The sequence below is a fragment of the Crinia signifera genome, chromosome 1 (genome assembly GCF_055691185.1).
Source record: "Crinia signifera chromosome 1, ASM5569118v1, whole genome shotgun sequence".
Lineage (NCBI taxonomy): Eukaryota > Metazoa > Chordata > Amphibia > Anura > Myobatrachidae > Crinia > Crinia signifera.
In genome coordinates this window covers 257,795,885-257,819,703 of record NC_139217.1, presented here as the reverse complement: position 1 = coordinate 257,819,703, position 23,819 = coordinate 257,795,885, and the positions used below count along the sequence as shown (strand labels likewise).

The window sequence follows — 23,819 nt, the reverse complement described above, 5'->3', positions numbered from 1 at the left end:
ATGGAATCCCAAAACTTGTCATGAAGCCATATCTAACGTGACCTCTACATAAAACATAAAACAGTCTTACCATTTCCAGCTTTTCCCCTTTGCTACAGGGACAGGAGCTTGGGCCTTATTAAGCTTGGATCACTTTTGCGGTTTGCAGTGCAGTTCCAGAGGGTGGGGTAACTGCCTATTTGCCCTTATTCAGATCTGATTGCGGTACAAATTTGTTTGGAAAATGGGCAAAACTATGTGCACTGCATGTGGGGCAGATGTAACATGTGCAGAGAGAGTTAGATTTGTGTGTTATTTTGTTTCTGTGCAGGATAAATACTGGCTGCATTATTTTTACACTGCAATTTAGATTTCAGTTTCAACACACCCCACCCAAAATTAACTCTCTCTAGTCTGCACATGTTACATCTGCCCCACCTGCAGTGCACATGGTTTTGCCCATATTCCAAACAAATTTGTACTGCAATCAGATCTGAATAAGGGCTATAGTGCAATCCTGTATCATGTAATCAGCATGATCTTTTTTTTATATATATTGCACTCACATGGAGTTGTAGTTTAGGCGCATATCACAACAACACAAGGTCTTCTGTATCTTTTTGCTCCTCTAAGTAGAATCCCAGAAAGACTAAAAAAAAAACACAAATGGTGCAAATAATGTTTTTAAAGTTTAAAAATCACACAATTTATTCTGTACACTCACAAGTAAAGATGAAACAAAAGCACATAACCCATATGGGTAACTGGCTCCAAGGGTGGGGAGGCGGAGTATTTTAACCTTTAACAGCCCGTCGTGCCCGAAAGCGTGCTTAAGCACACGCGACCACCGAACGGGCCCGGGACCCAGATGGACGTTGAGGACGGAGAATCCCTTGCCGCTTGTGACAGGCTGTTAAAGGTTAAATTCTCCGCCTCCCCACCCTTGGAGCCCGCTACCCATATTGGTTATGTGCTTTTGTTTCATTTTTACTTGTGAGTGTACAGAATAAATCGTATGATTTTTAAACTTTAAAAACGTTATTTGCACCATCTGTGGTTTTTGGGACATTAAAAGATATGTGTAAGTGGTCCTAAAGGTTTCGCCAGTGGGTGATATAACACTTTTTTCTGTCAGATGGCCCCATAGGCTGGGTAGAGGCCTTTCATCAAGCTGAGGAAAATTGTTTTCCACCCAGTAAAGGAAATTTTGCTTCTTAACACATCCAGCCAAATGAAAGTGAGCTTCATCAGGAAATTGTAGGCGATAACACCAGAAATTACCTGCTGAAGCGAAACTTCAGACATTTACTACAAATGTGTATCACGAACGAAGGCTAACATCTGGAGTACATTATGTTCTCAAAACCAATAAAAATAAACTCTATTTCATATACTTTTTTAGATTATTTATTAAATTCTTGAATAGCATTTCATATGACTTTTTTTGCCTCACCATGTATCTGCTCATCTTGCCTTTACATAAATTGAGATAGTGTATTATAGGATTAGGGTACAAATAATCAGAATATGAAATATTCTGTAGTCACGTAGCCTAAATTACTGTAATTTAGTCTTATTAAACTAAGCGCCTCATTTATCAATGAGTGATAAAAATGGATGTGAATGATAAACTCATTGCGTATGATAAATGGTGCTCCAGCCAATCAGCTCCCAACTGTCATGTGTTCAGCTTCTAACTGTTATGTGTTTGAAGAATGTCAGTTGAGAGCTGATTGGCTGTAGCACCATTTATCATACGCATCATATGTTTTATCAGAACGAGTTTTAACACTTGTTGATAAATAGGACTTTCAGTTTGTAATGTCCAGCCAAATGACATTGATATTAGTAAAATATAACATTGAATTCACCTCATGTTTTATTAATACTTGTTATTAGTATTACCCCTTTGCCCATACTTATTAGGACCTTTTGTATGGGTTGAAATGTAGTTTTAATTCATGCTAGTCACTGCGCTACATGACCCAACTGTAAAAAGCTGTCCCTGGCTGAATGAGTTTCATCTCTCATAACATTTGTACAGAGTTTATAGATCCTGTGCCTTGTAATATATTTATCTTAGTGTCTCTGGTTTTTCAACTGTTGTCATGTGTGAAAAAAAAGTTGTTAATGTTAGGCCTCAAATTCATTGACATTTGCAGCATTGTCAGAATTCCATTGTAGTCATTCAGTGAGGGGCACTTGCTAGGCCTGAAATGATCAACTCCTATAGGAAATGGAGAGTGCCCACAAATGAACAGTACAAGCAGCCCATGACCTGTCAGTAAGGGGAGAATCGATAGGTTTTAGGCGCCGATATTTAATGGGCACCTGATGGAGAAAGGTTATGGTAAATGATTGACTCTAGGTCGACCACTAAATGTCGACAGTGGGTAGGTCGACACCTTTTAAATGGTCGCCATACTCAAGGTCGACAGTGACAGAAGGTCGACACAAGCAAACTGTCGACATAGACATGGTCGACGTGTTTTTCATGTTTTTTGATGTCTATGTCAACATATGGACACCATATAAGTGTATTGCATCCCCTCACATGGCCCGCTGCGCTTGCCATGCTTCGTGCATGGCACACTATAGTATTATCCCTCCACACCCTAGTGGATGGCCACAAATGAAGAAAGTCGGTTTAAACCCCAAAAAATATGAAAAACTTGTGTCGACCCTTCCAGGGTCTACCATGCCAATGTCGACCTTCTGTCATTGTCGACCTGGAGAATGTCGACCATTAAAAGGTGTCGACCTACCCACTGTCAACTATCAGTGGTCGACCTAATGACTGTCCACCTAGAGTCAATCTATCATGAGTCCGTATGCCATAGAAAAATTCCATTGTGGTTTTGATTGGATTTGATTGCTACGGGTGCCCACATTTCAGCATGCCGTCTCCTTAGGTGGAAAGCAGAAATGTGCACAGAGTTTGGCTTTTCGTCAGTTTTCGCATCAAGTCCATTAGTTTTAATAGTTTTAGCCTCTTTGCGAAGCTTAGCCTGGTACGGTATTTTGGGTTCTTTTCTTTATTCAGAAAATACTAATACACCCCCAGATTTCCTTTTTGTTTTTCATGGACTGGACAGAGGTGTCTGTAAACAAGGGGGAAAAAAAGGGCTTTAAATTTCTTAAGTATTTGGCTCCCTTATGTTCATATGTGGTCTACCCCTATTAAACTAGCTTTAAGAAATTATTTTCACCTCACATCCTGGTAGAATTTAGAAGTACTTACTTCAGGGACCCCCTTTTGAAATTCTGTTTCTGCAAGTATTTGCTGGTTCTATAGTTTTTAATTAATATGTACTCTCTTCTTTGATATAATAATTGTTTGGCCAAAGTTTTTTTTTTTTTAAGTATAATCAGAGCATGATCATTTTAGATGTTGCCACAATGTTTAACTGAACAACAAATTATCATTAAAATTGAAGGAAAAATCATTGTATGTATATATGTGCTTAGTTTGAGTATAATAATTTACATTATATGGTTATTTTTCTGCTGCCTAGATAAAGAGAGCTATATAAATAAAATTATTATTATTATTACCGGTCTGGTTTTTTGTTTGGGCATTGGGAAGCTCTTACCTAAATGTGTATATATATTACCCACCCATTTTGTAAGTTTGCAAGCAGGGCCCTCTTACCTCTTTGTCATTACCCAGTCTTGTTTTATTACTGTCTTATTCCATTACTGTATTGTCCCTATTTGTAAAGCGCAACTGAATGTTTATGCATAGTAAATACAGGTTGAGTCTCCCTTATCCGTGTTTTTCAAAAAGCAAAATATTCAAAAAAAGTGGTTTTTCAGAATATTTGAGGTTTGTTCACCCCCTGCCACTTTTATCATACTTACCTCATTTCCGGGTGTCCAGGGTGGCCATCGTTATCCTCTTCAGCGGCATCCCCAGTCCCAAGGATGCATTGCGTGGGCGTGCCAGTGACATCACCGGCACACTCGCGCAATGCCCCCCTGCGACCGGAGATGCCAGTGAATAGGATCCAAAGGCCGCTGTGAATGACAGGGGACACTGTGGATGTCAGGGGACCATCGAAGCACCGCCGGGGGACCAGGTAAGTATAAAAAAATATTCTAAAATCCCTTATCCAAAATGCTCATGGTCCAAAGCATTTCGGATAAAGTAAACTCAACCTGTAATAAAAAATAATCCTATATGTTCATCCATCCAGCTTGTTTTTTTTTTTTCTTATACTGTCATTGTCATTAATTTCTCAATACCTCTCTAATAACTTTCTTAGCCATAGTAACTCTTCAGTTTGGTCTTCTTGTAGATTTTCCACATGACCTATGACTTGGCCAGCGCAGTGATGAGGATTTTTAACTTGATTGCTATGATGCTGCTGTTGTGTCACTGGGATGGATGCCTTCAGTTCCTCGTTCCGATGCTTCAAGAATTTCCTAGTAATTGCTGGGTGTCCATCAACAAGATGGTGGTAAGTAGAACACACAGTTTTGGGCTGGACTCGTCTTTCTTATGAGAATGCAATTGCTTAATCATAATGTTGCCAATTTTACATTTAGTATGGAAATGCACAATAAATCCCTTTAAGAGTCTAAAATGTTAGTTTCATTCCCAGCTAATTTGGATTTTTTTTTAATTAGCATAAATTTGCATGTGCAAAGAATTTATTTAATACAGAAGCATTGCTTTATTCCCATGAGAGTATTAAACCTAATTCTCCTGGCTGAATACTAGTATGCGAGGAGGACGCTCTTCTGTTCTAGATATCAGAGCTTTACTGACAGAAGCAGGAGACCATTTTTTTTCTCATTTTTAGTGGTAAACACAAGGTTACAAAGAGGCCATAACCCTGTATATTAACCCCATTATATAGTTGTGTTAATGTAAAATGGGAAGAACATGGAGTAGTAATTCCACTGAAATCTAGGCCTTTTCTATAGTTCTCTCTATTTCACTAGAAGTTTCTTTGCCATGCTTTTTGATAGAGCAGGGGTTAAGTCCTTGAAGCTCCATCTATAACTGAGCTTGGCACAGAAGGCCGGTGCCAGTCAGCCGCAAACTGGCACATGAGAAACCACCGAGGCACAGGAGAGAAGGATCAGTGACTCGTGCGTGTGTCAGCTGAAATAGCATGGCTCAGCACAGGAATAATAATAGATGTTTCTCTCTTCTTTTCTGCCTCTCTCCACTTCACCTCCTTGTTGTGTCCTTTCTACTTTTGTCTCTCTCCTTTCTATTGTTGGAACTTGTTTACTTTTTAGTCCATCCCCTTTGTTTTAATTTTATTACACGGTCCACTATTACCTGTTTATTCAATGGTCATTCTAACAGTCTCAGATTCACTCCTTAATCCTCCATTACCATTAGGCTTCTCCTTTCCTTAACCACAGTTTGAATCCTCTAATCACATTTGGCAGCATTGTCTTGACCATGCACACAGCTATGTCTGAATTTAGACATTCTAATTTCTCCCTTGCATGTTCTAGTTATACCCACCTCATTCTCCTTCCTTTCTCTTGCTCTCTCTCTTCTTTCAGCCCAAGTGATGTCTCTCCGCTCTGCTGCTTTGGGTAAAGTGTGTCCTAAGCAGACACTGTAGTTGGATCTCTTGGTCTGTATTGGTTAAGGGGTATATGTATGGGACACAGCTTAGAGATGCAACTTACTGATGCATGTGTGTGGGACACAGTGTTTGCACATGTGTGTGGGTGCACTTTATGGATGCTCGCTCCTAGATGGTTGCAGCATGCATCTTTACATGACTATTTGGAGACATGAAGCCCATGTCCTTGCACACTACATATTTACACATCCGTGGCATGCCTCATCCATGCCACATGTCAGCACGGGCACGAAGAAATTGGGATGTGCACTTTTCCTCTGATTATGACAAGGTGTTTGACCCAAATGCCTGTCCTCTGCCTGATCAGCAGACTATGAATGGGCAGACCTCACAAGCGGGCATTTAATTCTATTTTTTGTTGCACAGAATGACTCGTGGAGTGAGTTGTACTCCTTCGCCCTTTTCAAGGCTATGAGCCACATGCTGTGTATCGGTTATGGGCGCCAGGCTCCTGAGAGCATGACTGACATTTGGCTCACCATGTTGAGCATGATCGTGGGGGCTACGTGCTATGCCATGTTCATTGGACATGCCACTGCCCTAATCCAGTCACTGGACTCCTCTCGCAGACAATACCAGGAGAAGGTCAGTTTCTATATGCTACCAGTTTATTTATCCTATGTAGTAACAGGTTACGTCATGGTTGTATAATTATTTGTCTTGTCTCTCTCTTTCTTACTGAATAGTCTCTACTCCCTATACTTATACAATATGTATAGTCATCACCCTTCTTGCCAGTCTTGCCTATTCATTGCCAAGTAATCTGCCCATAATAGCACTCCTTGCATTTTTTAAACTTGCTTCATTTCTAAATATAATTATTGTTTACTTAGTTGACCTATTATCTGTAAGGGTTCAATGTTGAAATGTTTTTTGGTGTACTGTATGTATGTTCTATTTTATATATCGTTGTGTCTTTATACCTGTCCCAACTGACTTACACCAGTATTGCACATAATCTAAAATCTAGATAGGAGCATAATTTCCTGTATTTTATTTTCAATGCTACAATAGATTTTGGTTCAATGTACCTTTTCCAGATGTTCTCTGATATCTCTTTATTGGGTGTTAATGTACACACATCATCTCCTATTGTAACTGCCTTACCCAAAAACCATCTATATAATGTAGTTGTGTCTACTATGGTGCTAGTACCTCCACCCCTTCCCCATAATTCCCCTGAGTAAGGGGAACTCAACTCATCATAGTTGAATATACATTTGTGGCTGTCGTGTCTGTCTCCCTTTCAAACTCATGTACCTTGGTCTCTCTCACAGTACAAGCAAGTTGAGCAGTATATGTCTTTCCATAAACTGCCAGCTGATTTTCGCCAAAGGCTCCATGATTACTATGAGCATCGCTACCAGGGGAAGATGTTTGATGAGGACAGCATCTTAGAAGAACTGAATGAACCACTCAGGGAGGTATGAAACTGGAAGCGGTGATTTGTAATGGCTGTGTAAGGGTAGCACTACTCATGTAAATGTCTGCATAGAAAAGTTGCTGTTACATGTGCTCAGAAGACAACGAATAATGAAGACAGAAGAGTCATTTAAAGTTTACATATCACATGCTGCCCATTTCCCCTTCAGTGTTGTCAAAGGGTGTAGTGCAAGTAAGTGGAATCAGGGCCATTTAAATGAAGGGGCAAAAAGATTTACATTTAACCCAAGGCCCACCATGACGGGTCCACCAACTGTATATTGTGTCATTGTCCAATATTATTATAGAAGTAATAACAGGTACGGGTCATTAGATCTAAAGTTAAACGGTAGACCACTATTTCCACAGTAAAATGGCCAACACACCATTAAGGTCGACATGAGATTTTTCAGTTTTTCTTGTTGGTGTCTAAGTCGACATGGACACCGTATAAGTGTATAATCAAACTGACTGTGGTACTAATGAACTCACCTGTGCCTAAACATGGATAGCCTTAAAACCTGCACTGTTAGTGCTGTGAAGACCCTTGATGGTTAACCAGGATAAAATGCACTTTTGATAATCAAGCAAAACATGTTAATAAATAATACACATACATGGGTGATGGGGTAAAGCCCATCACATGTGAGCATGGTAATATTATATTATTATGATCATTGTTTATTTATATGGCGCCACAAGGGTTTCACAGCGCCTAACAATCCATAAAGGAGAAAATAAAACCCCCAATGAAATAACTAATTACAGTACAAGGCAATTTAGGTATGATGGTTCTGATGGTAAATAAAGACAGATGCATAAGGGGACAGGAAATTGAAGTAAAGAAATTATTAGGGTAGATTATTATATATATATATATATATATATATATTCTAAGAAAGGCATGTTATATGTAGTGCAATTAAGCCTATACGTTCCATGACTTATTCCTCTGTGTGTTATACCCACTTCTCTTCCTCCCTCCTCAATGTCTATCACACTCTTGCTACCCTTTTCTGTATTTAGGAGATAGTGAACTTTAATTGCCGGAAACTGGTAGCATCTATGCCACTCTTTGCCAATGCTGACCCCTGCTTTGTGACGGCAATGCTGACCAAGCTGAAGTTTGAGGTTTTCCAACCCACCGACTACATTATTCGTGAGGGAACCATTGGGAAGAAGATGTACTTCATCCAGCATGGTGTGGTTAGTGTACTGACCAAGGGAAACAAGGAGGTCAAGCTGTCGGATGGCTCTTACTTTGGAGGTGAGTAGGTCCTAACAATTCGAGCCCCATGTAAAAATCTAATTAATACTATTCATCTTATATATGGTACCGTTTTCAGACTTAAATCTATTATTCAAAAAAGGATGGAGGTGGCGTTAATCCCTTGGAATTCTGGGTGTGTACTCAAGCTGCTGGTCCTCACAAGAGGATAAATCTATTATTGCACATTACTGCAGTGTTATTTTTATTTAATTTATAATTTGTGCCCTTTATGTATGGGCATTTGTGGGAAAGAACCAGTCATTTATACTATCTACTTGCCTTAGTTGCATACTAATGATCTAGCTGCATTGTTTTGCATTTAGTAGGCTTTTGGTTTCGTGTAGCTATTGGTGTGGATCAAAGAGAGAAAAGGCAACAATCATTCATGAAAACGCTTTGTAAAACATGAACTTTTGATGCTGGTTGATTTTTAATTCATAACATAAGTGGCAAAAAAAAAAAAAAAATCTCCATTCCCTAAGACTCATTAACATGACCCACCGCTCATTTCCATAGACAGAAAGCTGTTTTTTTTTTAATAAGCATTATTAATTAAACACCATGTAGAGAATGCATCAGCTGTCTTTTTATTAAATTGTAACCTGTAAAGGAAGTATACTAGGTCATAACAAGTTGCAGTAATAATTCTAGATTATATCATTGTGACTGTTGCTTGTGTATGTAAAGTAAGCTCTCTCAGGCAGGTTCTTCCTGCCTGTTTCATATTTTCCCTTTAAGCTCCCATACTAATCTGAGAGTAAATATATCACACGTTATTTGTTTGTATGCTAGTTACCATCTCATTTTATCACTGTGTGTAACCTGATTCTTTAGCATGGTTATGCAGAATAACTTGTAGACCTTTAGGAGTAGGATTCAGTTACCCTGCAGATAAATGACTGAGGTATTCAATTAGCATTTATTTCCAGGTTCCCTCCCAAGGACAACTCCCAGGTCACCCCGATAAAACCTCAAGCATAGCTCTTTTCGGTCCAGGGAACAATGCACCATATACGTACAAAATAAATAAAATGGCCTATAGTTTATACTATGTAAATAAATGATCAATATACAAAGTAAAAGCGTAGAAACGCTACTTTTAATATCTATGTGGACTCTATGTTCGTAATAATATTTACCCTTATAGTGCAAGCATATTCAACTGCACGTCACTATTGGGGCCAAAGCAGCGATAAAACAAGGCTCAGGAGTATGGGAAACACTATTTTCTGACCAGTGCTGTCTGCAGCAGAACTAGTACACACAGCGTTCATGCTAACCCAGAGCTGACCTAAATCGCATGATGTACAGGCCATGTTTCCCATAGAGACCAATTATATGTTTCTGGTGAAGGCAGCAGTTTAATGCTGGCACAGAACACAGGAGGGGGATGTGTATGCTACCTTAAGGTTAGGTCTGAAACGAAACCATTACTTTTTCCCTTGGTAAGGGAACATATACTGCATGAACTACAAGAAACAATAGCCAAAGCTTGGCCAGAATTTCCTAACTACTGTATATGTTTGTTTTTGTTTTTTGACAGAGATCTGCCTGCTGACACGGGGACGTCGCACTGCCAGTGTCCGTGCGGATACATACTGCCGTCTGTACTCCCTCTCTGTGGACCACTTCAATGAGGTGTTGGAGGAGTATCCCATGATGAGACGCGCATTTGAGACTGTTGCCATAGACAGACTTGATAGAATAGGTAAGAGCCATTTAACAACTGTGTAACTCTTAAACGCCCTTTCCATGCATTAATTTATGCTGATTAATTGGAACATGCTAGGTAATATAATAAATAACAATTGGACACTACTCTGTGTGTTTCTACCAATGCAAAAATTAATATAGAGTCAGTCTCTCCACAAATGAACATTATAGAAATTGACCTATGCAGATGACATAAATTGATAACTAAAACCATATGGAGAGATGGTGTATACACCTACCTAGGCAAATAAAGATGGTGTATACACCTACCTAAGCAAATACATACAGACTGAGCTTCTCACATGTCAGACGACTTTATCTCATCACATGTGGGGTCTTCCACCGTCTTCGGGACATTTTACCACACGCACAAACATACTCCCTACAGAACCACAACTAGCCATCACTGACAGATTTAAGTAGCAATTACATGACCCTAACCAAGCACTCACATCTTAACATTCGCAGGGATCAGGGAACTAGGATTAGTAGTTTGGGACATCAAAGGTTATAAAGCAGCAAAACGATGACCTATTGGAATATTATAGGAGTCTTAACAAAATATAGTCAGAGAAAGGTACAAAAAGTACAAGGTCACCCAACGGACTTGCTTGAAGACAGACAATATTTTACTTCACATACCAGTAAACAAAGTGCAACAATGCTCAGAAAGGTAAATGGGTCAGGTCGACGTTTTGGGCCATCCCTGGACCTTCTTCAAGACCCCCAGAAAGCTTCAATAAGTACATAGCTTACCTCCTCAATAGGAGAGTCTTATATCCCCCCCCCCCTCCCCCGGGCGTCAAAGTATCCTGAACATCGTTGTTAATAATCTATCCCTGGGAAACCTCATGCGTGTCAGCGTTTGGGAATTATGCGTTCCACAGCTCCTCATATTTATCCCACAAACAAATGGGTTCTCGCCTAATCATTAAGGCATAATCATAGCTTCAAAAATACTCATATTAATACTTATATGGACAGCTTTGTATGGTCTCCCAGGGTTAATTGATGCCTTTACCTAAGAGAACACAAGGCCAACTCATGAGTACAAAAACACAGACCATTGACAAAATCTGTTCCAGATAATGGCAGCATAAAAAAACGATCTATATAATCCTAAAGGAACACTCTCAAAGGGTTGGATTCGTTGAAGCCCCCTAAGTGTCCAAATAATGTATCCATTTAGCCTCCTTCCTTAGGAGGGTGTATGGTTCATAGGATCGACACTATGAAGATCGATATACATTAGGACGACCACTAAAGGTGAACAAGGCTTAGGTTAACACAAGAAATAGGTCAAAAGGGTCGGAAGGTTGACACAAGCATTAGGTTGACAATGGAAAGGTCGACATGAGGTTTTTTATGAATTTATTATTGTCCAGTCCAAAAAATTAATTCTAGAATGATCAGCCGAAGCTGTAAATATAATTGGGCTTTAAGTTTATTCAAAACATCTACCATTTCAAAATAAGATCACTCAGAACCTCGCCAGGAACAGGTCATCAATAAACCTTTTGGTACTCTTTACCTAGAAGGGCGCCCATCGTGGCCATCGCGGGCATTGAATGCACTAAAAAATCGGGTGCGATGCGACCGACGCGATGCCCGCGATGTGGAGTTGAGAATAGAATAGTGTGGCTGCAAATTGCTTCGGAGAATATTGCAGCTTTGTAAATTTGCTGTATTCTCCATTCGTAAACGTCATAAATTGGCCTTCTTAGACCATTCCCCCCAGGGGGTAATCCTCCTAAGGAAGGAGGCTAGATGGATACATAATTTGGATACCCTGTCACTTAGCTTGAAGGAATCCAACCCCTTTGAGTGTGTTCCTTTAGGATTATATAGATTGTTTCATTTCACTACCATTATCTGGAACAGTATATAATAATGGCCTGTGTACATTTATACATTTAGTAACCTTTGGTGACCATATATAGTTTTTCATATAAGTATTACTAATAGCATTTTTTATTTTATGATTACGCTTAATGATTAGTTGAGAAACCATTTGTTTGTGTGATAAATATGAGCTGTGGAAGGCAGACAGCTGACACGCATGAGGGGGATACAGGCACCCAGGTTAAATGAAACATAGCTGGGAGGATAAGCCTGATTAAACGCTTCCGATCCTGCTGGATCGCCGGAGGATAGTGACTGGTAAATCAGCAACTTCTGGTATCTGTTACCAGGAGCACTGGAAGGAACGCTGGGGAAGTATGGTACATGCACCCTTTTCTAGGCCTACTGTATACTGCACCACGATTGATAGGACATTGGCGATCACTTTGGGATTTGTGTATACATAAGACACTTTATACATTATGGATAAATACGATGTTCAGGATACTTCCGGTCACCCAGGAGGTGGTATTTACCTGGTGGTATACAAGACCCTCCTATTGAGGATGTAAGCTAAGCTATCTGGGCGTCTTGAAAAAGGTGGCCCAAAACGTTGATGTGACCCATTTACTTTTCTGAGCACTGTTGCACTTTGTTTACTGGCATGTGAAGTAAAATATATTTATTGTTATTGTTTTATGGTGCTACAAGGGTTCCGCGGCGCCTAAAAATCTATAAATAAGCAAAAAACTAAAAATAATGAATTACGATACAAGCCACTTTAGGACAAGAGACAGTTGTATCAACGGACAGGACATCTAAACAGGATAAGCATCCAAACCATAGTATCATTTGCATCTATGATGGTCAGTGCAGCTGCTAGGACTACATCATTAAACTTAAAAAGCGCTGACAGATGCTCACATAAGTTTTCAACAATAGCAAAAAAAAACCGTTTACAGTAATTCTTTACAATGTATAGTGAATTGAGAGGTTCTCCATCCAAATAGCAAATTGTTAAATCCTGTGTCCATATTGCTAATCCTCTTGGCCCCCTGCCTACCTGAAACGGGTGTAATTCCCCTGGAATTCCCATTGGTGGGCTAAAGGAGCTCTTTAGTCACAACAATGTGTCCCACGAAGGTAGGGCAAGGTTTGTCAAGGTCAGTGGGCTAGCACTTTGATTATCCACATGGACATCTATTGGGAATAAGCAATCTGTGGCAAGCGAAGCAAGCCACCAAGCACGAGAGTGGAGAGCGAAGCGAGATGGTGAGGGGTACAGCCTGTGCTATAAGTGCTTCTACCCCTACCATCATGGATCATATGGTTGGGATGTCAGGGGTCCTTCATCCCGCTTGAATTTACCCACAACCATGTGTTTAGGACAAGTATACAGAAGCAGGCATGGGATGAATCAGAATTAAATAAAATAGAGCATGTGAAGGGTAACTATTGATAAGTTTCCACTCACCAAACACCTTTCCTCAATTAGCTGAGCTGTAGGGATCCTATGCCAGGGAATACTCTGGAGTACTTATATCTCCATGGCTTGCTACATTGGCAACACCACTCTCAGGAGGTGCACCCAGCCTCTGTATCTTTCCAATACAGATGCTGACTGGACGGACATGAGGCTCTGTGTAGTCAGAATCTGTTTTATTTTGACAGTGGTTTGTTTTCTCAAACCTGACACCTTGTTGTGGAAAGGCAACGTGGCCTGGTAGCACTGGAGAGGGCGCATACCCCAGATTTGCAGTATCCTTGTTACAAATGAATCTCCACTTTAATATGTTCTACTTATGAAGAGGTCTTAACTCATAAGCACTAACTCATAAGCACTTTCTGGTTTAATAAACATACTAAATAAGGCACAGCAAAGGCAAGACAGTAACAAATCCATTCAGTCTAGAAGCAGCAGGAGTTGTAGCGGATTTTGTGATGTTGGTGTAATCAGGCATAGGCAAGGAGCACATAATCTTATGCTGAATATTTTTTCCTAACCCACAGGAAAGAAGAATTCCATCCTAATGCACAAGGTTCAGCACGATTTGAACTCAGGTGTCTTCAACAACCAGGAAAATGAAATCATCCAGGAGATTGTGAAGTATGATCGAGAGATGGTGCAGCAGGCTGAGCTCCACCAGCTGAGTGGTGGAATGTATGCCACCTGCAATCCACCTTCTCCACAACCCCAGGTCACATCTGCTATAGCAACTTTGCAGCAGGCTGTGGCCATGAGCTTTTGTCCCCCAATGGCTAGCCCCTTAGTGGGGTCCCCTCGCATCATGAGACGGTTCCAATATGCCCAAGGAGGGCCTGGAGCCTTTTCTGTATCCCCTGCCCTTTTCCCACCACCACTACAGCTCTTACAGCACCACCCACCCCCACATCAAGGGCCACGCCGGCAGTCTGTTTTCGTGCCCAGTCCTCCAAACCAATCACCACGAGTGTCTCAGAACTTTGCCTACTCTGCCAAACGTCAAACAGGCTCTCAGCTCTCTCTCACGCATTCTGCGGCTTCTGTCTCTCCACAGCGGCTCTCCGTACACAAGAGCACCCACTCCCTGCACTCCGGCACACTCACACGTGAGTCTCGCCCTCTTTCTGCTTCACAGCCCTCTCTGCCTCAGGGGGCATCACAGCTCCGCAGTCCACCAGCTCCCCCTCCAACATCTGGCAGCTTAACCTCCCCAGTGGCCAGGGGAGGCTTAGGGCCACAGGTTGGCTCAAGGGTACCGGCCCCTGCAAGACTTGCCCTTTCCCACCAGTTGTCCTCTTCTGGCACAGTTGGTGGTGTCTCGGACTCTGGATTGGGAACAGCATTAGGAGGCAGGAAGGATTCTGTGGTCAGTGCTCCTGATACTGATCCAGTAAGTGGGAGGCTTTCTGCAAACTTGTGACCGAGCGTTAACCCTACCAACTTGTGGAGGTACTGGGTCGTGCATAACTATTGAGAAAGTAAAAAGTTCTCTACCCTGCTATGGCCCTGTATAACTTTATTAATGTCTCTACTGCATTAGGAAGCTTCTATTTTTGGCAGTGGAGATTTTAATATGTGAAAACTGCAGAGGAATTAGTTAAGTCAGTAAATGTCACCTCTGAAAGCACTGTGCCATATTTTCCTACTCTTGTAAACAGTGGAGTTATGTGGCATTGTTCCATGTCAGAGGTCTGGGGAGAGCTCTGCATGTCTTGCAAATCTTCAGTTACGTTTTACTGGAGGCGGCCATTAGGGAAGAGACTGCTAGAGGCTAATGAGTTTTTGGTTAACAAAAATACACAAATCCAAAACTCTGGCTTTTGTCTGATTGATAGATCCTCACTCTGAGAACAAAAATTTTAAAAGCCACAAAGTTTGTTACGTCTCTAAATCCCAAAATGCATTAAGCCAATTGTTCTGTGCAAACTGCAGGCAGTTTGCCAAAGCTACAGTCCCCAGGACTACAGCAATCCAGTGACAGTGTCACATATGGATGTCATGTCAAGCACCTATATTTATATAATCATGCATAAACGATTTTGTTTATAATCATGTCTGTTTAAAGGGGTGACTTTTTTGGTTGTAATGTCACAGATATAATCTATAGTTTTGCACAGTCAATGCCCTCTCTCATTTTAATGAGTATAACCACTGAACGGCAATAGATCTACTAGGAACAGAAACTGCAAATCCTAGGAACAAAGAACAGGAACTGCAAGTCCTAGGGACAACTCTTCTACCGATAACTGTATTTAGAGCAGCAATTCTGCAGGTGGCTGGTGTGGCGTTAAATGTATCCTTACAGCAATAATGCAGCCACTTTCTAGAATTGATTGCCAATTATGTTGTGTAACTCTTCAAAGGGTTAAACAGTATGATCGATGTGGCTGTGTTTGCATTTAATAAAAGGAAAAAATAGATTAACAAAAACAGCCAAATATACACTGGTAGCCCATTATAACGAGCATGTAATGTAACTGCAGCTACTAGTATACAGTACAAGTCACTCCTGGCTAAACTGTGCCGCACAGCAGCCCGTAACCTCTCCTTGGCAAGGCCGTGATCATGGATCTACCAGATCCCTCGCATCAAAGGACCTGTGTGTGTTTACTTATTAACCATATAAAGCTTTTTTCTTTTCTCACTGCTGTTTGTCCATTCCATGGATTGTATTTTAGAAAGCCATATTGTGTATATCACAGCTGTATATTAAGATCTATATACCTGTATAATCTGTACACTATACATCCTGTTATAAAACAGGAACGGGGTTGAGTGACTATCTTATAGCTGTAGAGTCTTAGAAGCCACATGTCAGGACTATTCACATGCAGTTACAGAGGCAGCAAATCGCATTTAGGGCTCAATCCCGTGTGATTTATCTGTGGTGTGGTTCTATGCGGTTAAAGACCATATACCACGGGATTGCTATAAGGAAGGAAAACAAAAGACAATCCAGTCTGCCTGGTACCACTTGAAAACTGGTCAAATGCAATGCAGTATACAGATTTTCTTGTTGTTCAAGATAGAGCAGTGTGGCATCAATCAGGGATAGGCATGTCACAGGATCAGTTCACATCCTATCTCAGGTTGATCTCTTTTCCCGCTATGCCCTATTGTCACCTGTCTAGATCACCAATGAGAGGTCTACTTTCCTAAGTAACAATGATCTGCATTTTCCATGTAGCTTTAATACAGTCAGCTGCATGAGACAACACCACAGGTAAACTGCAAAGTGAACGAGCCCTTAGGCAGTGGAGAAAATCCAAGCAAGGGGCAGTCCCACCTGAAGTAGCACTTTCTGTTTCCATGATTTTATCAGCAGCAAAACCCATTCTGCGGTGCACTGGCTTGTGGCTTTAACTGTGACAGAATATAGCAGTTACTACTTCAGCATTTTGTGTCCTCATACAGCGGAAAGATAAACTAATACATTCCATATTGTCTCTAAATTCAATATTTTTGAAAAACATACAAAGCTTATGAAAGGGTTGGCTGGGCAGCTGATTTACATGCTGTATGTTTATAGTGGGACTGCCCCTGTAGGATTATGCATATAATGCAATTTTATTTTCTTGGAGTGTCCCCATCCCTAGGAGAAAAATAACCCCACAAGTTTATATTATTTGGAGTAGGAGTTGCCCTCTCTACTCCATGGTGGCAGTGCCACCATCTGTGGCTGGCAGTGTCACTAATGAATGTATTTTGGAGACAAGGGGGGGTGGTTAATATGAGAGAGTGCTGGGTCTCTTGTCTCTTCAGAAGCTGCACTTTACTAAGCAAATGATTCCAGCTTCACTGTGTGTGCAATAAACAGATGTTTCTGAACTGTGTGTTGTTTTGACTGGTTAGCACGGAGATTAGCTGCCGAGTGACATGCATTAGGTATCTTTAGTGCTTCTATAAAGGGCGGATAGGCCCCTCATGCCTAGTACCATTACATAGTACAGTCCTGACACATTGCTAGTGTTGCTGGCACATCAAGGTTACTTGAAGGACATACATAAGAATTAACTCTACAGCAATAGGAAGATGCACAGATTAAGGCTGCACAGTGTGAAGCTAACTGGCACAGCTATTGTGCCCTAAACCAATTAAATATTCCAAACCATAGCTTTTGTCCTATTAGTTGAGCATTACCTCACACATATTTCACTCAGAGCAGCAATTTGGAATTACCATAAAGCTTATGAAAACAGATTCATGTTTTATTTATACACAAACTCCTTTAACCGCAGGTTTAAAAAAAGGCTTCTGCATAAAGTAATAGGGGAATCCGTTAGAGACAGATGAAGCTTCCACAGGAAGGATAGACGGACAGTAATTGCTGCACAGCAACATCCTAATATAATTCTATATGGAACAGGCCATGGCTCCAGTGTACGGCTGAGACTGCACACAACGGGAATCAGCTGAAGAAATACGTTGAATCTTTCACATGCTCTAGATTGAATGTTCCTAGGGAATAAAAGGAGGAGAAAAAAATAATGAATGCAGAAGCAATCATGTTTCTTGTATAACCCTTTCCATAAATACAGGACACAAAATGCATGCTGGGTAACAAGTGCTTCTCACCTGTCTGTGGTACATCACTGAAGTGAGCAAGCATTCGAAGATTTTCAGGAGCACGTGACCTGACAAATGGAAGATGACAAATAAGCAACTACTATACCAAAAGAAAACAACCTGTGCTAGATGATCCATGTGAACGCAAACACACATTAAACACAGGTTTCATCTAAACGAACTATAATGCTACATTCTTACATGGTCATCCATGGCACATCATTCCTGCCACTGCTGACAGAGGAATCCCATCTAGGGATTACAGTATATTCCTCCTTTCACTCAGCCTAGAAATGTTCCCTTACAACACATCACATCTCAATCTCCAAATACTCACGTGTTGCAGTATTTCTGTATTAAGAATTCAGAGAGATTCTGTAGTATAGGCTGACTGTGCAGCGACACAAACTGCTCCCGGCAAACCTGTAGACCAGAATTACTGTTAGAGTTGCTTGGGCAGAATGAATAGTGGGGCTGCTTTCATACATAATATTAGGGGGAGAACGAGAACACCTCACTTACTGTATTCTGTGTTCATAAGCAATCTCTATGGTGGTGACAGACTGATATAAAGCGACAACTCTCTTCCCATATATCTCATGAGGGATTTTGCACAGATGATCTTACATAAAGCATCTTTAGATTTTAATTTCTCATGTGTGATGGGTAGCTGTGTTACCCCTGTACATAGCATTGACACAAAAAGAATTGTGCCAACACACATTTGGTTAAATAGTGGATGGCACAGGATTTGCATCAGTTTCTTAAAGCAAGGGCTACTTGTGTAGCAATGGAATTAAATATTCCCTAATGGGTTGCTAGATACAATACCTGCACTGGAAAAAAACTCAACAGTTTATTTAAAATACATAAAAAGATTAAAACAAAAAACAAGCAAAGACAATATTTTGAAATGCTGGGTTTTACTACTTAACTGAGAGTCCATTGTAGTCATTGATTACTTACCTTCTGAAGCAGTGTCTTCTCCGGTCTCAGGATCCAGATTCTTGAAGCAGAGGTAAGTATGCGAGTGAGTGTACATGACTGTGTACAATGACACATACTTACCACTGCTTGAAGAATCTGGATCCCGATACTGTAGCTGACACCCCCCTCCACCAATTTTTTATAAAATGTATTCAGGTGCTACAGGGGTTTTCAGTGCTGAAAACCATGTGTTTTTTTAATTATTATTCTTTAATTGGATACCATAGGTATCGGGAGCGTGCATACCAGCTGTAATCCAAAACTAGACATAAGGTTTTTCACCGTGCAGGCAACTGAACTCCCCGGGGTCCACGCCAGCACAATGTTAATGAAGGCAGAAACACTCATGTTCCATCCTTCATTAGCATAAACATGGTAGAGAGCAATATCGCTTGGTTTGGTGTGCAGCCCAACAACTCAAGAGTCAGTCACAAGAGAGCGTGTAATCGCCGGTACACAGACATGGCTCCATTGCGTGTTTCACAATCTTAAATATACTGGTTTTCAAACTACCTGTTATATGTTTACCCTATTAATAAGGCTGATAAAACTTCCAGGATCCCAGTGTCAACCAATGGTCAGAGGGCCTAACTCAGACGGGTGCCAGCCTGACAGTTGGGACTCCAACTGACTGGGGCTATTGCCCATTGCCGGGGTCCACAACTCCCATAGAGGGAGAATATAACCTGTGGCGAGCCACCGAGACCTCCATGCGATGAGTGCAGGGGGCCCGCAAGTTGCTTCATTGCACTCACCCCACTGTCGGAGTACTGGCAGTCAGGATTTTGATGTCGGTATACTGACTGTCGGCTCGCCATACCATTGATAAAATTTCTGCTTTGCAATCAAGTCTGATTGCAAATCAGAATTTTTCTCAAACGGACAAAACCTTGTGCACTGTAGGTGGAGCAAATGTAACATGTGCAGAGAGAAATTTGGGTGAGGTGTTTTCATACGGAAACCTAAAATTGTAAAAACAATGTCAGTACTAGTATGGAACCTCTCTTTCTCCTTTTTACCCTAGATTGTGTACATTTTCCATCTTAGTTCGCTTATACCAGGCATTTCCAAACTATGGCCTTCCAGCTGTTGTGAAACTACACATCCCAGCATGCCTTGCCATAGTTTTAGTATTCGATAATAGCAAAACTATGGCAAGGCATGATGGGACTTGTAGTTTCACAACAGCTGGAAAGCCATAGTTTGGCCATGCCTGGCTTATAGTGTACTAGGAAGTTAGGGTTAGTTTGTGGCCTGTGAAGTGGATTGACCTGGCACAATTTGAAGATAGGTGGATGTGGGCACATCTGTACTTTTGAATTTGATATGGTAAATTAGCAAATAAATAAAACAGCACCTGCTATTAGAAGTACTAGGTATAAAGTACAGATGCTACAAAAGGCACCACATGGCCAGGAAGTATAGCCACGTGGTGCCCTCTAAAGCAGTTCTCTTCCCAGAGGTCTACTGTAAAAACCCCTCCATCTGCTCTTGATCACATCCTTCCTTAGAAGAACCACATATAGTGCAATACGCTACCTCTTTAATACATTTAGGGAAAAAGATGAGCATAGCATAAACTTAACCTGTATAAAAATATCCATTTGCCATTTTTCACCTTATGAAATAAAAAACAATTTAGGATTTATTACCACAGACTGAAATCCGGAGAAGCATACAAGGGCACAACGCTTAAAAAACAATGAATATGGCACAATGGTGACTAGGGCATTGTGCACTGAGGCCTAGGTCTTAAATGGTAGAGCATGTTCATGGGAGCTTAGAAAACCGGTCACTTCACCCTACGCTTCAATTCACAATAAAACTCTTTAAGCTCCTGCCACAAGGACCCACCTAGAAGGTGAATGAACATTCTGACAAGACAAATATAAATACAGTACTCAGTTACACATACTTGTGCTAGGAAAGCAGCTCCTGCTATCAAGTAGTACTGACTGTGAACAACTAGAGTCCTTATATTGATATTTAGGGCCAGATGTATCAAGTTTCAAAAAGTGATAAAATGGAGAGTGATAAACAGCCAGCTCCTACATTCATTCATCAAACCCAGCCTGTAACATAGAAGGAGCTGGCTATCACTTATCCATTTTATAAATTTTTGAAACTTGATACATTTGGCCCTTAAGATGCCCATACACCAGGGGTTCCCAAACTTTTTGGAATCATGGCACCCCGAAGCATCAGAATTATTTTGCGGCACCCCTAGGCTACAGGTTTCTCATTGAGAAAGTTAAAAACAAATATTAAGTTAAATATATTGTGTTTATATCTCATCATTAGGATCAGTAATGTGGTATTGGACAGGATTCACTTCTGTTTGTGCACAGTTTGACTATAATGTTAAACATAAATAACTTGAATTGATCCTGGACCACCAACCCAGGGCACCCCTGCAAGTCCTCCAAGGCACCCCAGGGTGCCACGGCACACAGTTTGGGAACCCCTGCCATACACGATGCAATGACACCATGCGATGCACGCTCCTGCGGGCATCTCATCACACAGTACAAAAAGTATGTGCTGCACATACTTTTTGTACTGCCTTCTGATCACTTCGCACACAAATCGCATGCAAAACGCATACAATGTGATTCAGCCCATAACCGGTGCGATCATCTATTCCGTCTTTACTTTGAGAGCTCAGTGCAGATGCTAAAAGTGTGTGGATTGCTAGGAAAGACATCCAGAATAAAATCCCGCAGCACACTGCTGTGAAAGGGGCAGACTAGATGGGCCAAATTGTTTTTATCTGCCGTCAAATTCTAAAACGTAAAAAGGCTGCTATGTTATCTATATAAACAATTCCTAAAAGGACTGAAACGGGCAGTTATTTCATATTTGCAAATATCTAAAGCTGGGTACAATGTGGTATTTCGGCCACATCGGTAAGTGTGTCTGCTCCCACGATCACTAATAATGTCTTCAGGTCTGCCTGCAGGCCCAACAGAAGATGGTGACGAGGGACATGTTGCTGAATGCAAGATGGCCACCCCCATCGGCAAGTGTGTATGTACTTGCCGTTGCCAGGTCCCATCAAACATTGCATCAGCTGGGTACACACATTGCGTAGTGCAGGGGTTCCCAATTTTTTCTAGAGTATCAGAATTTTTCCACAGCACCCCTAGGCCAAAAATATATATATAAAATTAAGTTGATTGTGTTTATGTGATTCTTAGGTTCAGTTATGTGGTAAAGGGAATGATTTGCTTCTGTTTGTACATATTTTATGATTGGCAGCAACCAGCACGGTTTTTTTCCATCAATAACTGATCATAAATAATTTGAATTAGTTCAGGACCACCAACCCATGACACCCCTGCAAGTGTCTCGAGGCACCCCAGGGAGCCACGGCACAGTTTGGGAACCACTGGTGTAGTGTGTTCCGAGCGGATTTCTTTTTTATTTACAAACAGAATGCCAGATATTTTTATATTGGCTCATAGTATTGTGCTGTAGGAATTTTCTGTAGGTTCTGTATTTAGATAACCCTACGCTTTCTGGCACCTGCTATCACTTGTGATTTGATTGAGGATCTCCCATTTCTGTATCATTATGTAATTACAGATGCTAATATACAAATTACTCCTGATTAAATGGTTATGCATGTATTAATATTCATGGAAAAAATTCCCCTCCTCTCCGTGCAGTTTGCTTTGCTGCAAATGCATTAACCCATAGCTGCCGGCACTTATCCTGGAATCTATGGGGTTAGGCTGCGGGGTAGGAAGGTTAGGTTACAGGGTTAGGCGAGAGCAGGGGGAAGGAAGGTAAGTATACTTACTGGATCCCCGTTGGAATTTCCTCTATCGGGATGCTGGCATTAGTATTCTGTCCTCCAGTACACCTTTCAGTTACTATTGCGATTCCATTGTTAAACATGCTTTGTTATTTTTGCTATGACTATATTTCAACATTATTATTTACGGCTGTTGCTAACAGGCTGACGACCCGAGGAGTCTGAAAAATCTGTTGAATCGTTTTATGGGGTCTACACACGGGGCGATTAGGGGGCATTTTCGAAGCGATCTGACTAGATCGACCACTATTGGCCGACAGTGACTAGGTCGACACCTAAAAATGGTCAACATACCATAGGTCGTCATTGACAGAAGGTTGACACAAGCTGGACCTGGAGTACACAAGTTTTTCATGTTCTTTTTGTTTAGACAGACTTGGTTCATACTTTACTATGCAAGTGTGCATAGAGCGAGAACATAACAGTGTGCAGCGAGCCATGTGAGGGAATGCTGTACACGTATATGGTGTCCATGTGGACATAAAAAAACACAAAAAAGTGTGTTGAATTTTTGAGTGTCAACCTTAAGGTTGTGTCGACCTTCTGTCAATGTCAACCTATGGAATGTCGACCTAGTCACGGTCCACAATTAGTGGTCAACCTAGTGACTGTCAACCCCTATATCATAACCGTGGGATTCCTTTCTCTGAAGTAATACATGGCCGAATAGGGCTTACAATGTAGTGTTCTCATATACTGAGCACCATTGCTCACATTCCATGTGTCCTGTTCATTTATATGTTCCCTGCCACAGGGAAGTAGCCAATCAAACAATGGGAATGGTCCTAGTCATGAAGGCAGGGCTGCTGATGTGGGGAGGGAAATAGAGGCAGGTATGAGACAGGAAAGAGAAGGGCACTCCATTAAAACAGTCCAGTGATGCTCCTGTCAAAGGTATATGGTTGTTAGGTCGAAACAGCAAAAGGTCAACATGCATTGGGTCAACCTCTGAAGGTCAACATGGCTTAGATGGACACATGAAATATGTCGAAATGACTAAGGTTGTCATGGGTGGAAAGTCGACACAAGCATTAGGTCGACAGTCAAATAGTCGACATGTGGTTTTCACTTTTTTGGAGCCATCATGTGACGACAGGCGGTATTTCATGCCCTATCATCCACTAGGGT

At 41.1% G+C, this 23,819-nt stretch overlaps 2 protein-coding genes across 3 annotated transcripts in view; one reads left to right on the top strand and one right to left on the bottom strand.

The window, feature by feature from the left end:
* Positions 1-15,102, top strand: part of HCN2 (hyperpolarization activated cyclic nucleotide gated potassium and sodium channel 2) — a 59,695-nt gene extending 44,593 nt beyond the window's left edge. Inside the window, exons 3-8 of the mRNA XM_083181076.1 lie at positions 4,278-4,439; positions 5,958-6,176; positions 6,869-7,015; positions 8,040-8,280; positions 9,827-9,991; positions 13,849-15,102. Coding sequence (XP_083037202.1) covers positions 4,278-4,439; positions 5,958-6,176; positions 6,869-7,015; positions 8,040-8,280; positions 9,827-9,991; positions 13,849-14,741 — 1,827 coding nt within the window. The 3' untranslated portion in view covers positions 14,742-15,102. The remainder of the gene's footprint in view (positions 1-4,277; positions 4,440-5,957; positions 6,177-6,868; positions 7,016-8,039; positions 8,281-9,826; positions 9,992-13,848) is intronic.
* Positions 15,103-17,508: 2,406 nt separating this feature from the next.
* The window catches only part of POLRMT (RNA polymerase mitochondrial), a 96,028-nt gene continuing 89,717 nt past the window's right edge, over positions 17,509-23,819 (bottom strand). For both annotated transcript variants that reach the window (XM_083181063.1, XM_083181053.1), the window contains 3 exons: positions 18,225-18,310; positions 17,897-17,955; positions 17,509-17,779 (listed from right to left, as the gene is read on the bottom strand). In XM_083181063.1, the coding sequence (XP_083037189.1) occupies positions 17,730-17,779; positions 17,897-17,955; positions 18,225-18,310 (195 nt within the window). In that variant the 3' untranslated portion in view covers positions 17,509-17,729. The remainder of the gene's footprint in view (positions 17,780-17,896; positions 17,956-18,224; positions 18,311-23,819) is intronic.